We start from the raw sequence: 15,156 nt of genomic DNA on the forward strand, positions 1-15,156 counted from the left end.
TACTCCAGATGCAGGGGCATAGCAAGGTAAATTGGTACCCGGGGGCAAAAAAAAATTGTCAACCCCCCCCCCCCCGAGGCATAGGAAGGTCAGGTGGTACCCGGTGCGAAAAATTTCTTGTCAACCCCCCATTGATTCCCCCCCCCCGCGCGCAAAAATGGTTTTGTTATTTCATATTTCCTTACAAAGGAATAATAACAAGTAATAATAATAATAAACTTTTATTTATATCCCACCCTCCCCAGCCGAAGTTGGGCTCAGGGTGGCTAATATCAGATACATAACATTGGTATAAAATCAAACAATAATTAAATTACCTCCTAAAAACATCTCAAAATCAAATTAAAGTCTAATTAGATGGCTTTCCACAGGGTTAGGGTTGGGAACAGTAAGTGCTCCACTGAACTGAAATTTCAGCCTTCATGACATAGGAAAACAGCCAAGTGAACACCTAGTATAGTATGATAAGACCTTCGGAGCAGGCATTTTCAAAAGAAAAATTCAAAAAAAATGTTCCTTGACAATTTGTCAAACCCTCCATTATGGAACCCAGGGCACCCCCCCCCCCGTGCTATGCCCCTGTCCAGATGTAATGTTGTGCACTAGTGTGAACCCACAAATTTAACCCACTCAAGCTTCAATGCAAACAAATCAGAGCAGCAAAAACAATCACGATGTCAAAACTTTACCCTATTTCAAAACAAAAGGCCATGTATTCTTCTCTTTAAAAGATGTCCTGTGGAAACTGAGGAGGATATCAACCAGATTTTATTTCCTTTCAATCGATCAGTCGAATATTAGTCAAGAATGTGATTAGAAGCCAAACATATTATGAGAGTATTGAAGGACAGAAAGAAGAGAATTTAGCCCCTTCATGAAAACGTTTGGAGGCGAAATGCTTTGACCAAGGCCCTCTTAACATCCTTATTCCTCAGACTATAGATCATAGGGTTTAGCATAGGAGTAACAACCCCATACAACATGGAAACAATTCTGTCCCGTTTGGGTGAATAGCTGGAGGTGGGGCGCACATAGGTGGCAATGGTGGTTCCAAAGAAAATGAACACTACTGTCAGGTGAGAACCACAAGTGGAAAAGGCTTTGCGCCTTCCCTCAGCAGACTGCATGCGCAAGATAGTAGAGATGATATAGACATAAGAAATCAGTGTAACCAAGAAAGCACCACCTCCTAAAATGACAGCCACAAGGAATGCAGCCAGTTCTGAGAAGTAGGTAGAGGAGCAAGAGGCAGCCATTAACGGTGGGATATCACAGTAATATTGGTGAATTTTATAGGGCTCACAGAAGGATAGTGTAAAGGTCAATGAGGTATGAATCATGGAATTGATGAAGCCAGTTAGCCAGGTCCCAGCAGTCAGTTGAACACACCGCCGTTTCGTCATGATGTTCGTGTAGTGCAAGGGACTGCAGATAGCCACATAGCGGTCATACGCCATCACTGAGAGCAATAAAATTTCAGTGCCCACAACAGCAAGCAGAAAGAAGAGTTGTAATACACAACCAACAAATGTTATTGACTTGTCCTCCGACATAAAGATCTGGAGCATCTTGGGCACAGTGACAGTTGGACAAAGGACATCCAGGACAGATAGGTTACCGATAAAGAAGTACATGGGAGTCTGCAGGTGAACATCTGTCGCTATTGCCGTGAGGATTGATCCATTCCCTGCCAGAGTGATCAAGTAAATCAACAGAATTGCTATAAAGAGGAAGATTTGCACTTCTGGGAGATCAGACAGCTCTGTGAAGTAAAAATCTCTTGTTTTTGTGATATTGGCTTTCTCCATTGCCACTCAAATTGCATATCTAAGGTATGGAGAAAACAAAGCAGATTTGTTAAAAGAGCAAGAGAAGGGACCATTCAGTTTGTAATCTAAGGACAAAGGTAAAGGTAAAGGGACCCCTAATCATTAGGTCCAATCGTGTCCGACTCTAGAGTTGCGGCGCTCATCTTGCGTTACTGGCCGAGGGACCCGGCGTACAGCTTCCAGGTCATGTAGCCACCATGACTAGGCCACTTTCTGGCAAACCAGAGCAGTGCACAGAAACACCGTTTACCTTCCCACTGGAGTGGTACCTATTTATCTACTTGCACTTTGACATGCTTTCGAACTGCTAGGTGGACAGGAGCTGGGACCAAGCAACAGGAGCTGACCCTGTTGCGGGGATTCGAACCGCCGACCTTCTGTTCAACAAGCCCTAGTCTCTGTGCTTTAACCCACAGCACCACCCGCGTCCCCAGTTCAAGGGTAGTTCTGTTATTAATTGGAAGCAGGGTGCAAACGCCCCAACTCTAGGGGATCGTAGGCACCTCAGTCCCCTTGGTGTCAGTTTTAAGGGGGACAGGCTCCCTCAATGTTCAGACATTGATTATCTATTTTAAAACTACAAGTTTGACCTACAACACAATGTTCAAATGTCCACCCACAGAATTCTATTCACTCTTTTCCACTCCCCTTGCCCCCAAACAGTGAGACAGCATTGCATAGACAATGAGCGTGCTTAGTTTGACAGTTTCCCTCCACCTAAAACTCCCCCCCTAAAAATATAGCCCACTTTTGCAAATGTCAGGGTTTCCTACATCAGATGATACCTTTTCCTGGTGTGGATGGTACCTTTTTGGCTACATCAAGATATCATGAATTTGCTATTAAAATATATTAATCCAGTCAATGTCCATTTGTTGCAAATGTTAAACTTTATAAAACCAGATACAAATTACTTTTTCAGCTTTTTCATCAACTATTTTCAACTGACAAAATAATATTTCTCCAAATATTAGTCTATTTTTCATTTTAAAATTTCATTAATTCTTCATTAAAATACATGTTGAATGAAGAAGATATCAGATTCTTGTTTAAAAATCCTAAGATCAATAAAACATGTATAGTGTCATCTAACAACACTACCCTCCGAAATTACACTTTCTCTCAAAACCAGACCTTTTTGGGGTAAGAGAATTATCTGCCAAATCTGTCACTGTTTAATAAAAATAAATGGGCTGGAAATTTACATACTGTAATGATACCAGTGTATTGCAGACATACAATAATTGTTATAAAGCAGTAACTAAACCTACATTATAATGCAGTAACTACCGGTAATCCTAAATTATACATTCCTACAACTGAATTTTAAGTCAATGGAATGGGTTTTAATACAGATTTTAAAATGAAATGGATTTAAAAATTAAGTCATTACAACAATTTATATTGTGAAGATGCTATGGTTTTTCTTCTGGAAAACCGAAACCTACAGTATAAAGTTCCTTTTTACTGATAAGGGATTTATGATTGTGACATGGAAATTTACCCATCACCCATTGATATCATGAGTTCTGATCTCTGATGTTCAGCTCATTGAATGAATACAGTATGCCTATCACTAAATAATAGCACTACCTACCTAAAAAGATTGACTGCCTAAGTCTATTTGCCTCCCTTGCTTTCCTTGCAGTCTTGAGCACCACAGTAAGAGAGGGCAATGTGAAGAATTTATGTCAGGAAAAATGATGTCATGCCTCTTCTCAAGAAAAATTCAATAAACATTGCGTCTGACTTGATTCAAAAGGGCAAAGTGTTGTTTTTCCTTTGGCATGGCGGTTGGGGGAATGGTATCAAGACAAAGACTCTATATTGGGACAAAGGTCTCTGAGGAATCCTGCAGTCCCTGAGTTGAAGTCCCAGTAGTGTGCAAATTCATTTGACCAAAACATATTTTGAATTCAATGGCCCTGTTCCATAGAAAATGGGTTGTGCCCATGTTCTGGTGAACTCAAGGGAACTTACTGAGAATCAGCCACCCCTGGTTTCAGACAGAATATTATCCGAATGCCTACTTGGAGGTGCCAGGGATTGAACCTGGGATCATTTGCCTGCAAAGCATGAGAACCTCCTGTAAAAATTACACGTAATTGTTCATGGTTTTTATAGGAACTATGTCTTCCAGTTCCTTTTGTGTTGAAGAAGATTGAGTTGTTTATTATTGTTATTAATATTTTTTCAGACATTTTTATTGAAAGTTAGGAAGTGCACTAAACATGGTGAGATGTAAATAAAAGAGAGAGAAACAGCCCCCATGTAGAAGGGAAGGTAAAGGGAAAGGGGGGGACCAAAACTGTGTACTTCACAAAGTTATTACAGTGGTACCTCTGGTTACAGACGGGATCCGTTCCGGAGCTCCAGTCGGATCCGGAGGTTTCCGCAACCGGAGGTGCCTGTTCTGCACACGCACGCAGCATGGTAGAGCACTTCTGCGTGAAAAAAATACTTTCAGGTTTGCCGCATGCGTATCCCGAAGGATATGTAACCAGAGGTGCTCATAAGTAGAGGTACCACTGTATTGTACTTCACCAGATCTTAACCTATTACAGTGTTTGTAAGAATGAATTCCAAATATCATTAAATTTGGCCATGGCAAGTCTGCGTTTATATGCAAGTTGTTCATATGCTGCAAGTTTGTGGAAGTCTTCAATCCAACTGTAGAAGGGAGCCACATTTTTATTTTTCCAATTAATCAGTATCGGTCTTTTTGCTGTGGTAAGTGCACGAAGAGTCCAGTCATATTGTCCTTTTGTAAGGTTCCATGTGCTGGGTATATAATTCAAAAGGAATTCCAAACAACCATTTCTTTACCTATTTTTAAAGACGAGTTTCCCCACAAAGTCATTTTGTCAAGGGAGAAAGAGTCAAAATTATATTTTTTGGGCATGTGGTGCTGTATCATTCAAACTGATATTGTTTCAATAGCATCTCAAGTATTAATTTATTTAGACCCAAGTGCCACCCATCTTTTGAACGGTGCTACATAGGAATATTCCAAAGCAGCCCAATTTAGACCGCTGTTGTGGGTCCCCCAGAATTGTGTACCTGACAGTAAATATGCTTGGTGATAAAATTCTAAGTCTGGGGTCCCAAACCCTCCTTTCTTTATTGGTATTTTCATTTTTGGCATAGATATTCTTGGAACTGAAGAGCCCCAAAGGCATTTTTGAAACAAAGATTTAATTTTGTGAAAGTATTTGCTCAGTATGTGAATTGGAATTCCTCTTTGTCAATATCCATTGATAACCCATGATATATTTTGTTGGTGTTTAATGACGCTAATATAGATAAGTCTCGTGGTATTCATATGCCTAAATATTTAATGTTCCCTATGCAAATACAAAATTAGTATTGTTTAAACAGTTGAACCAAAAAGGTTATTTCCTATGAAAATCAACTCCGATTTGGACCAGTTTATAGTATATCCAGAGATATTGCCAAAAGCATCTATGGTTTGCAGTGATATTGGAACAGAACTGTGAGCTTTGTGATGAACAGAATAATATCATCTGCAAACATTATCAATTTGTATTAAGAAGATTGAGTTGTTTAGGTATACTTTTATAACTCTGTCAGGATACACGACACTTTTCAGAGAAACATGAACAAGAGAGTTGCTGAGTCAAGGAGCATACAATCTAGATGCACATGGGTTACAGCATAGGAGCTACAGTAGCAGGGGGGATTGCATACAGTGAGAGTAAAAGATAAACAAAGTATGAATTGAAGCATATATCTTTTATAAAATGTTTACACTCAGAACTAACTCTCACTGCATTCAGGTGGACTTACTCTCAGGCACTACGTGAAGACAGGTTGAAGCTCCTGATTCCAGAATTCCTTGATGCAAGGAGTTTGAACCATCAGTACTCACAAATAGTGAGGCCTGTTGTTGTTGTTGCTGCTGTTGTTACTCCAGGTGTAAGACTGTGAACTAGTGTGAACCCACTAATTTAAACACCAATAACAGTCATGGTTTTAAACTTATATTCTTTATGAAAACAACAGTTTAAATTCCCAGGATAAACCCTTTTAAAGACCCTTTTAAAGGTACCATATCTTTTCCCTTAAAATATGTGCTGTGGAAACTGAGGAAAATCTGGACCAGGCCTGATATCAAGACTTCATTTGCTTTCCTTCTCAATGGATCAATCAAGTATTAGTTAAGAATGTGCTCTGAAGTCCAACATATTCTGAGAGTATTGAAGGAAAGATAAGACAGAACCTAACCATTTCGTGAAAATATTTTAAGGCTGAGGGCTTTGACCAAGGCCCTCTTAACATCTTTGTTCCTCAGGCTGTAGATCATAGGGTTAAGCATAGGGGTAACAATCCCATACAACATGGAAACAATTCTGTCATGTTTGGGAGAATAGCTGGAGGTGGGGCGCACATAGGTGGCAATGGTGGTCCCATAAAACAGGAAAACAACAGTCAGGTGGGAACCACAGGTGGAAAAGGCTTTGCGCCTTCCCTCAGCAGACGGCATACGCAGGATAGTAGAGATGATATAGATATAAGAAATCAGAGTGACCAGGAATGCACCACCTCCTAAAATGCCACCCACAAGGAGAGCAGCCAGTTCTGGGAGGTAGGTAGAGGAGCAAGAGGCAGCCATTAATGGTGGGATATCACAGTAATATTGGTGAATTTTACTGGGCCCACAGAAGGATAATGTAAAGATCAATGAGGTATGAATCATGGAACTGATGGAGCCGGTTAGCCAGGTCCCAGCAGCCAGCTGAACACACCGCCGTTTCGTCATGATGTTCGTGTAGTGCAAGGGACTGCAGATAGCCACATAGCGGTCATACGCCATCACTGAGAGCAATAAAATTTCAGTGCCCACAGCATCAATCAGAAAGAAGAGTTGTAATACACAACCAACAAATGTTATTGACTTGTCCTCTGACAAGAAGACCTGGAGCATCTTGGGCACAGTGACAGTTGGGCAAAGGACATCCAGAAAAGACAGGTTACTGATAAAGAAGTACATGGGAGTCTGGAGGTGAACATCCGTCGCTATTGCCATGAGGATTGATCCATTCCCTGCCAGAGTGATCAAGTAAATCAACAGAATTGCTACAAAGAGGAAGATTTGCACTTCTGGGCGATCAGACAGCTCTGTGAAGTAAAAATCTCTTGTTTTTGTGATATTGGCTTTCTCCATTGCCACTCAAATTGCATATCTAAAGTAGGGAAAAAACAAAGCAGATTTGTTAAGAGAGCAATAGAAGGGATGGTTACGTTTGTAACCTAAGGGTAGTACTGTTATTCATAAGATAGCCAGTCAGGAAGCAGGGTGCCTACGCCCCAACTCCATGGGATCATAGGCACCTCAGTCCCCTTGGTATTAGTTTTAAGGGTGCCAGGCTCCCTCAATGTTCAGACATTTATTGTGGGAATGTTGAGGGATGTGGGAGAGGATATATTGTTTTAGATATCCTATCCCAACTTGCGTTTACAAGCTCGATAATATCAGCAGAGCTAACATTCCCTTTTTACTTCATATGCGCAGCAGATAGTTTGCATAGACTCGCTAGAGTCTTAAAAATATTGTCCTGGTGTCTTCCCCTTTTTATCCCTCTTTCAATAAGACACTTCACAGTGTTTGGTAAAGTGTATTACGTTTACTTACAAGTAATCATCATCTAGTCACATAAGGATCCTAGAGGCAGGCTTAAAAGTTACTAAATAACATACATATGGTGACTTTCTCCTTTTGAGAGAAAGTCCCTCTTTATACTTTTGGCCTAGTGCCAACGGTGCATTTTAATAATGCTACTTTTAAACTGTCTTAGAGATAGACACGACAACTGACCAGCGACATGGAGACTCGGCATATACACTACAGTTGGCAGTTCCTAACTGTAGAGTTCATTCCCAACTGTAGAGTTCCATATAAGGAAGTTGGGTTTGACTGCCCCTGTCCTTTTTACATCCCACATACCCCTTCTCAGGCAAATTCAACTTTATTCAACCACCCAGAGTCCCAGCTTGACTCGTAGATTCTGGAAACTCTCTCTAGGCAAGGGTTTTGTCAGGATGTCCGCAGCCATCTCATTGGTGCAGCAGTACGACAGTTCCACAAGTCCATCCTGAACTGCCTGACGTATAAAATGGTATCTCACACCTATATGTTTTGTCCTGGCAAGGAACTTTTCAGTTTTATGCAACTCTGATTGTCCTCCAGCAAACTGACAGCTTGCTTTCTCACCAAACCAAAGTCCTTGATGAGTTCATCGAGCCAGGCAATCTCTCGGCACGCTTCCGATGCAGAAATATATTCAGCTTCTGTGGAAGATAATGCTACACAGTTCTGTTTATAACTGCCCCATACTACAGGTCCATCCCCAAACATAAAAACATGACCACTTGTTGACTTATAGTCTGCATTATCCCCAGCCCAATCTGCATCAGTGTAGCCCACCAACTTAGGGTCACTGACAGCTGGCAACCTCAATTTACAATTCACTGTACCCTTCAGATAACGCACCACCCTCTTCACACCAGCCCAATCATGCTCAGTGGGAGAACTCACTTTCCTGCTAAGAATCCCCACTGCATTGGCTATGTCAGGTCTACATGTGGTAACTAAATACAAAAGTTTACCAATTACCGACCTATATTCACAGTTATCTGGCAACAGCTTCGAATCCTGCTGATTCTTCAGAAAGTCTGTGGCCATGGGCGTTGCAACTGGGTTTGCGTCTTGCATCTGCATGCATTCAATCAGTTCATTTATTTTCTGTCGCTGGCTGAGAAGGAACGATCCGTCTTCCTCTCTTTCCACCTGGATTCCTAGGTAGTACTTGACATCTCCTAGTTCTTTGACTCCCACCTCTTTGCTGAGGTGTTTCACAATCTGCACATATTCTCTGTTATTTGATGTCGTGATAATCAAGTCATCAACGAAAGCCAAAATATATGAGAATTGTCCATTACCTGACTTACTGTACAAGCATTTGTCAGCGTTTCCTTGCTTGTAGCCAAGTTGCGTTAACATTTTGTGCAATTTCTGGTTCCAGGCTCTAGCAGCCTGTCTCAAACCATACAGTCCCTTCTGCAACTTGCACACTAAATGTTCCTCATGTGGTTTCACAAAACCTTTGGGTTGTCTCATATAAATTTCCTCGGAAATCTGTCCATGCAAAAACGCAGTGGCAATATCGATGTGCTTTACATTCAGCTGCTTGGATGCTGCAATGCTTAAAAGCATTCTCACGCTACTGTATCTTACAGTTGGTGCAAACGTTTCATCATAATCTTCACCATATTTCTGTGAAAATCCTTGTGCCACAAGTCTAGCTTTGTAGCGTTGAACTTCCCCTTCTGACCCCTTCTTAATCTTGAAAACCCATTTACAGCCAATGGCTTTCTTACCCGGAGGTAGTTCCGTGAGGGTCCAAGTCTTGTTTTGATGCAATGCATCCATTTCGTCCTGCGTGGCTTTCCTCCAGAGATTAGCTTCCTTAGGTGGCATTTTCTGTATCTCTTCCCATGTGGAAGGTTCCTGTGGAGATGCCGACCCTGCAAAATAGGACAGCCGTGGTGCTGGAACACCCCTGTTGGTTCTGGATGAGCGTCTGACCTCTGGTTCTGGAACCGCATCAACATCCTCATCCTCCTCCAATGGTGGCATGTCTAAGTCATCCTCTTCATCTCTGAAGCCAGTAGGAATTTGATCCTCTGCATGTTCTGGTGCATTCCCTGTAGGGGGTGCTATGACATTAGAACGCAGATTAGCACTTCTTGGGGTTTCAGAAGGAAAGTCAATAAGTTCTTGAGTCCATTCTGACTCCTTGGAACAGTCAATAACTGTATTCTTTGTGTTAACCATCGCATGCTCATCAAAATAAATTGCATGGTGCGCACTGGTTTTGCCACTTTTTAAGTCCAATACTCTGTAGCCTTTCCCTCCAGATGCATATCCAACAAAGACACCTGCTTGTGCTCTGGAGTCTAGCTTCTGTCTGTGTTCTTTGGGCACGTGATAGTAGCACAGACTTCCAAACACACGAATGTGTGACAAATTAGGCACTTTGCCATGCCAAAGTTCAAATGGTGTGCGCTCTGCTCCTTTTGTTGGCAATCTATTCTGCAAATAAACTGCTGTGTCAGCTGCATTTCCCCACAGCTTCTGTGGCAAGGATGCTTCCTTTAGCATGCACCTTGTCATTTCCATAATGGATCTAAATTTTCTCTCTGCAATGGAGTTCTGCTGTGGCGTGAAAGCGATTGTAGTTACGTGTACAATTCCTTCCTTGGCCATGAGAGTCTGCATTTCACGTGAGCAGTACTCACCTCCATTGTCAGTCATCAACACAGCTGGAGCGCGTTGGAACTTGTTTCTGACCATGGCAATGTATTCTTTGAACATTTCCACTGTTTCACTTTTCTCTCTGATGAAATATGCAACACAATATCTTGAAAAATCATCAATAAAAATTAGAATATACTTGTTGTTGCCAAGTGATGGAACATTAATTGGACCACATAGATCCGAATATATGATATCAAGCACTTTAGTGCTTCTTTGTTCTGCACAACGTGGAAAAGAAGGTTTCACAGCCTTCTCAGTAATGCAGCTTATGCATTTTGTCAGAGCCTCTTTGCTTTCTTTTACCTGTAAACCTCTTACAAGATCACCTTTTTGTAGGTTCATAATGGTGGTGGTGTCTCTGTGTCCTAGTCTCCTATGCCATAGTTGCATATCAGCTTCATCTTTCTGGCTGGGATGCGCGACGTTTGCAGACTGGGTCTCTGAAATATCAATCTCATAAACACCATTAATTAATTTTGCTTGAATATACAGTTCACCATCTTTAGTCACATTACACTCTCCATTTCCAAATGTGATTTGGAAACCTTTCTTGTCCAAACTGGACACACTGAGTAAATTGCAACTTAGTTCTGGAACGTACAAAACTTTAAGCACTTTGGTCTTAACAGGTTCATTGTTTATATTGAATTTCAAGTCCATGGAACCTGCACCTTTTGCTTTAATAACTCTGCCATCTGCTATCTCTATTTCAGATTCTTCATCTTCATTTATCTCATTAAAATTTTCTCTTTTAAATGAATAATGTGAACTGGCTCCTGAATCTAAAATCCACATATTACGTTTATTTTCACGGTTATGAACAGCTAAATTCCTTTCTTGAAGTAGCATAGTGCGTTCAAATTTCCCCTTCTTTTGCCATTTTGGCTGAGAGGTTTGGGAATTCTTTGCTTTAGGAGGAGCTTTACAGTTCCTAGAAATATGGCCTTCCTTGTTGCAATTGTAGCAAATTATTTTCTTGGGCATTTCTCTGGACTTTGTAAATTGCCTGGACGCATAATTACTGTCCTTGCTTCTGGCATTTCTTACTGGAGACTCTGCTCTCTCTCTACACTCTTCTCTTAAATGACTGGTCAGGTCTTTGAAAGTTAGACCTTCTCTATGGTCCATTAGACTGACAAATGGATCAAAACACGGTCCTAGGGATGCTAGCAAAAATGATACCTTTGTTTCTTCATCAAAAGGCTTAGGAGTGAGGTCAATCTTTTGAATAATCTCAGTAAATTTGCTGATGTGCGCTGTGAATTCTCCTTTAGAATTCATTCTCAATCTGGTTAATTTATACATCAAGCTTCTGTAGGAGTTCCTGGAAGATTCTCCATACATGCGTTCAATGTCTTTTAGGATCTGAGATGCATCATCTTTACTATTTATTAATGATAGATGCTCATTGCGAAGTGCACATAGAATTATATGCCTAGCTTCACTGTTCTTGCGCTTCCAAGCTGCTATCTTGGCTAAATCCTCTCTACTTGTGCCAGTAGGCATGGGATCTTCAACAGCCTCCAAAACATGCTTTGCATCTAGATATGCTATTAAGCGCTGCTTCCAGTGCATAAAATTATTCTCACTCAGCACAATCATCCCTAGTTTTGTATCACTATCAAAATTTGCACTAGCCATCTTAAAATCCAAAATTTTTTGAAAAATGTTCAAAAATCTCAAAATGCAAAAATCTCTAAACAAATCTTCACTGCCTTGGATTACTGTGAACACTGAGGGAGGGGAGGGGTAGTTAATTCCCCTTTTCAGCACAATGGATGCTTTAGGCCTTGTGCTCACCAGGAAAATCCACTCAACTCAAAATTGCAATCCGATGCAATCCTTTAAAAATACACAAAAATATGCAATTCTGGGCCCGCTAACCCTTTGTGGGAATGTTGAGGGATGTGGGAGAGGATATATTGTTTTAGATATCCTATCCCAACTTGCGTTTACAAGCTCGATAATATCAGCAGAGCTAACATTCCCTTTTTACTTCATATGCGCAGCAGATAGTTTGCATAGACTCGCTAGAGTCTTAAAAATATTGTCCTGGTGTCTTCCCCTTTTTATCCCTCTTTCAATAAGACACTTCACAGTGTTTGGTAAAGTGTATAACGTTTACTTACAAGTAATCATCATCTAGTCACATAAGGATCCTAGAGGCAGGCTTAAAAGTTACTAAATAACATACATATGGTGACTTTCTCCTTTTGAGAGAAAGTCCCTCTTTATACTTTTGGCCTAGTGCCAACGGTGCATTTTAATAATGCTACTTTTAAACTGTCTTAGAGATAGACACGACAACTGACCAGCGACATGGAGACTCGGCATATACACTACAGTTGGCAGTTCCTAACTGTAGAGTTCATTCCCAACTGTAGAGTTCCATATAAGGAAGTTGGGTTTGACTGCCCCTGTCCTTTTTACATCCCACATTTATTATCTATTTTAAAACTACAAGTTTGACCTACAACACAATGTTGCAATGTCCACCTACAGAGTTCTATTCACTCTTTTCCACTCCCCTTGCCCCAAACAGTGAGACAGCATTGCATAGACAATGAGCATGCTGAGTTTGAGTTTCCCTCCACCTAAAACTTCCCCCCTAAATATGTTGTCCACTTTTGCAAATGTCAGGGTTTCCTACATCAGATAATACCTTTTCCTGGTGTGGATGCTACCTTTTTGGCTACATCAAGATAGCAAGAATTTGCTATTAAAATATATTAATCCAGTCAATGTCCATTTGTAGCATGTGTTAACCTTTATTAAACCAGATACAAATTATTCCAGTTTTTTCATCAGCTATTTTCAACGGACAAAATAAGATTCTCAAAATATTTTTCATTCAAAAATTTCATTAATTTTTCATTAAAATACATGATGAAGGAAGAAAATATCAGATTCTTGTTTTTTAAAAAAACAAACCAATAAAACATGTATAGTGCCATCTAACAACGCTACCCTCCAAAATCACACTTTCTCTTAATACCAGACCTTTTTTGGTTAAGAGAATTAACTGCCAAATCTGTAACTGTTTAATAAAAATTAATGGATTGAAAATTTACATAATGTTACCAGTGTAATGCAGACATACAATAATTGTTATAAAGCAGTAACTAAACCTACATTATACATTCCCACAACTGAATTCTAAATCCATGGAATGGGTTTTAATACAGATTTTAAAAAGAAATGTATTTAAAAAATTAAGTCATTACAACAACGTATATTGTGAAGATGCTATGGATTTTCTTCTGGAAAACCAAAAGCTACATTATAAAGTCCCTTTTTACTGATAAGGGATTTAAGATTGTGACATGCAAATTTGCCTATCATCTGCTGATATCATGAGTTCTGATCTCTGATCTTCAGCTCATTGAATGAATACAGTATGCCTATCACTAAAAAATAGCACTACCTACCTAAAATGTTTGACTGCCTAAGTCTGCCAGTACAGTTGAATAAAGCATCTATTTGCCTTCCTTGCTTTCCTTGCAGTCTTGAGCACCACAGTAAAAGAGGGCAATGTGAAGAATTTATGTCTCATCAGGGAAATGATGGCATGCCTCTTCTGAAGTAAAATCCAATAAACAATGCCTCTGACTTGAGTCAAAGGGGCAAAGTATTGTTTTTCCTTTGGCACGGCGGTTGGGGGAATGGCATTGAGACCAAGTGTCTATATTGGGACAAAGGTCTCTGAGGAATCCTGCAGTCCCTGAGTTGAAGTCTCAGTAGTGTGCAAATTCATTTGGCCAAAAGGTATTTTGAATGCAATGGCCCTGATCCATAGAAGATGGGTTGTGCCCAAGTTCTGGTGAACTCAAGGGAACTTACTTTAACTTTGAAATCTCATTGCTTTCAATGGGACTTGCACTGCTACTTTTCTCAGGAGGACAAAGTCTCTTCAAGGCAATATTTGCTTTAATGTATTTTTAATCTTTTGTTGGAAGCCGCCTATAGTGGCTGGGGAAACTGAGCCAGATGGGCGGGGTATAAATAAGAAGTTGTTGTTGTTGTTGTTGTTGTTGTTGTTGTTGTTGTTGTTGTTGTTGTTGTTGTTGTTGTTAGCTTTTGCCATGGTGTTTATGTAGTGTGATGGACTGCAGATAGCAACATAGCGGTCATATGCCATCACTGCTAGCAATAAAATGTGAGTGCCCACCACATCAATTGGAAATAAGAGTTGTAGCATGCAACCAACCAATGATATTGCCTTGTCATCTAAGAAGATAAATTACTTAGGAAGAAATATATGGGGGTCTGGAGGTAAACATCTGTCCATATGGCCAAGAGCATTGCCCCGTTCCCTACCGGTGTAGGTCAGCAGAATTGCCACAAAGAGGGAGATTTGCATTTCTGGAAGATCAGATCGGTGAGGTAAAAATCTTTTCTTTCTGTGATATTGTCTTTCTCCAACTTCCTGCCAATCAGGTCAACTGGGATATTTAAAGTACAGCGAAAATAAAGTAAATTTGTTTAAAGCTTAACAACTTAACCATATATAATTGATTACGTATCTGACTTTTATTTACATTGAGCTTGATTCAATTTTTGTGTCTCCACACACCCCTCATCCACAAAAGCTACCAGCTTGGCCAGAGGGGACTGGCAACTGAGTGTGAGGGAATTGCCTGACTCTTGTTTGAAACAAGGTCATATGTACTTTTCACTGTGCAATAATTTAGAATTAATGAGCCACTGTGAAAAGGAAATGCCATTTTACCAACAATCTTAAAGGTAAAGGTAAAGGTACCCCTGACCGTTACCGGTAGGTCCAGTCGCAGACAACTCTGGGGTTGCGGCACTCGTCTCACTCTATAGGCTGAGAGAGACGGCGTTTGTCTGCAGACAGCTTCCGGGTCTTGTGGCCAGCATGACTAAGCCACTTTTGGTGAACCAGAGCAGTGCACGAAAACGCAGTTTACCTTCCCGCTGGAGCGGTACCTATTTATCTACTTGCACTTTGACGTGCTTTCGAACTGC

The 15,156-nt window shown here is 40.5% G+C and overlaps 2 protein-coding genes across 2 annotated transcripts; both read right to left on the reverse strand.

Annotated features, from left to right (window-relative positions):
• Positions 1–872: 872 nt before the first annotated feature.
• On the reverse strand, positions 873–1,808 carry LOC117061129 (olfactory receptor 5V1-like). Its single transcript, XM_033173816.1, has one exon. The coding sequence runs from the start codon at positions 1,806–1,808 to the stop codon at positions 873–875; it is 936 nt and encodes a 311-aa protein (XP_033029707.1).
• Positions 1,809–6,069: 4,261 nt separating this feature from the next.
• On the reverse strand, positions 6,070–7,014 carry LOC117061140 (olfactory receptor 5V1-like). The gene has a single exon (XM_033173827.1). The coding sequence runs from the start codon at positions 7,012–7,014 to the stop codon at positions 6,070–6,072; it is 945 nt and encodes a 314-aa protein (XP_033029718.1).
• Positions 7,015–15,156: the final 8,142 nt, after the last annotated feature.

Source organism: Lacerta agilis, chromosome 1, assembly GCF_009819535.1.
Source record: "Lacerta agilis isolate rLacAgi1 chromosome 1, rLacAgi1.pri, whole genome shotgun sequence".
In the NCBI taxonomy this organism is placed as follows: Eukaryota; Metazoa; Chordata; class Lepidosauria; order Squamata; family Lacertidae; genus Lacerta; species Lacerta agilis.

Excerpts from the sequence above, each read along its gene's own strand:
- LOC117061140 (XM_033173827.1), bottom strand. The coding sequence starts at position 7,014 with ATGGAGAAAGCCAATATCACAAAAACAAGAGATTTTTACTTCACAGAG.
- LOC117061129 (XM_033173816.1), bottom strand. The coding sequence starts at position 1,808 with ATGGAGAAAGCCAATATCACAAAAACAAGAGATTTTTACTTCACAGAG.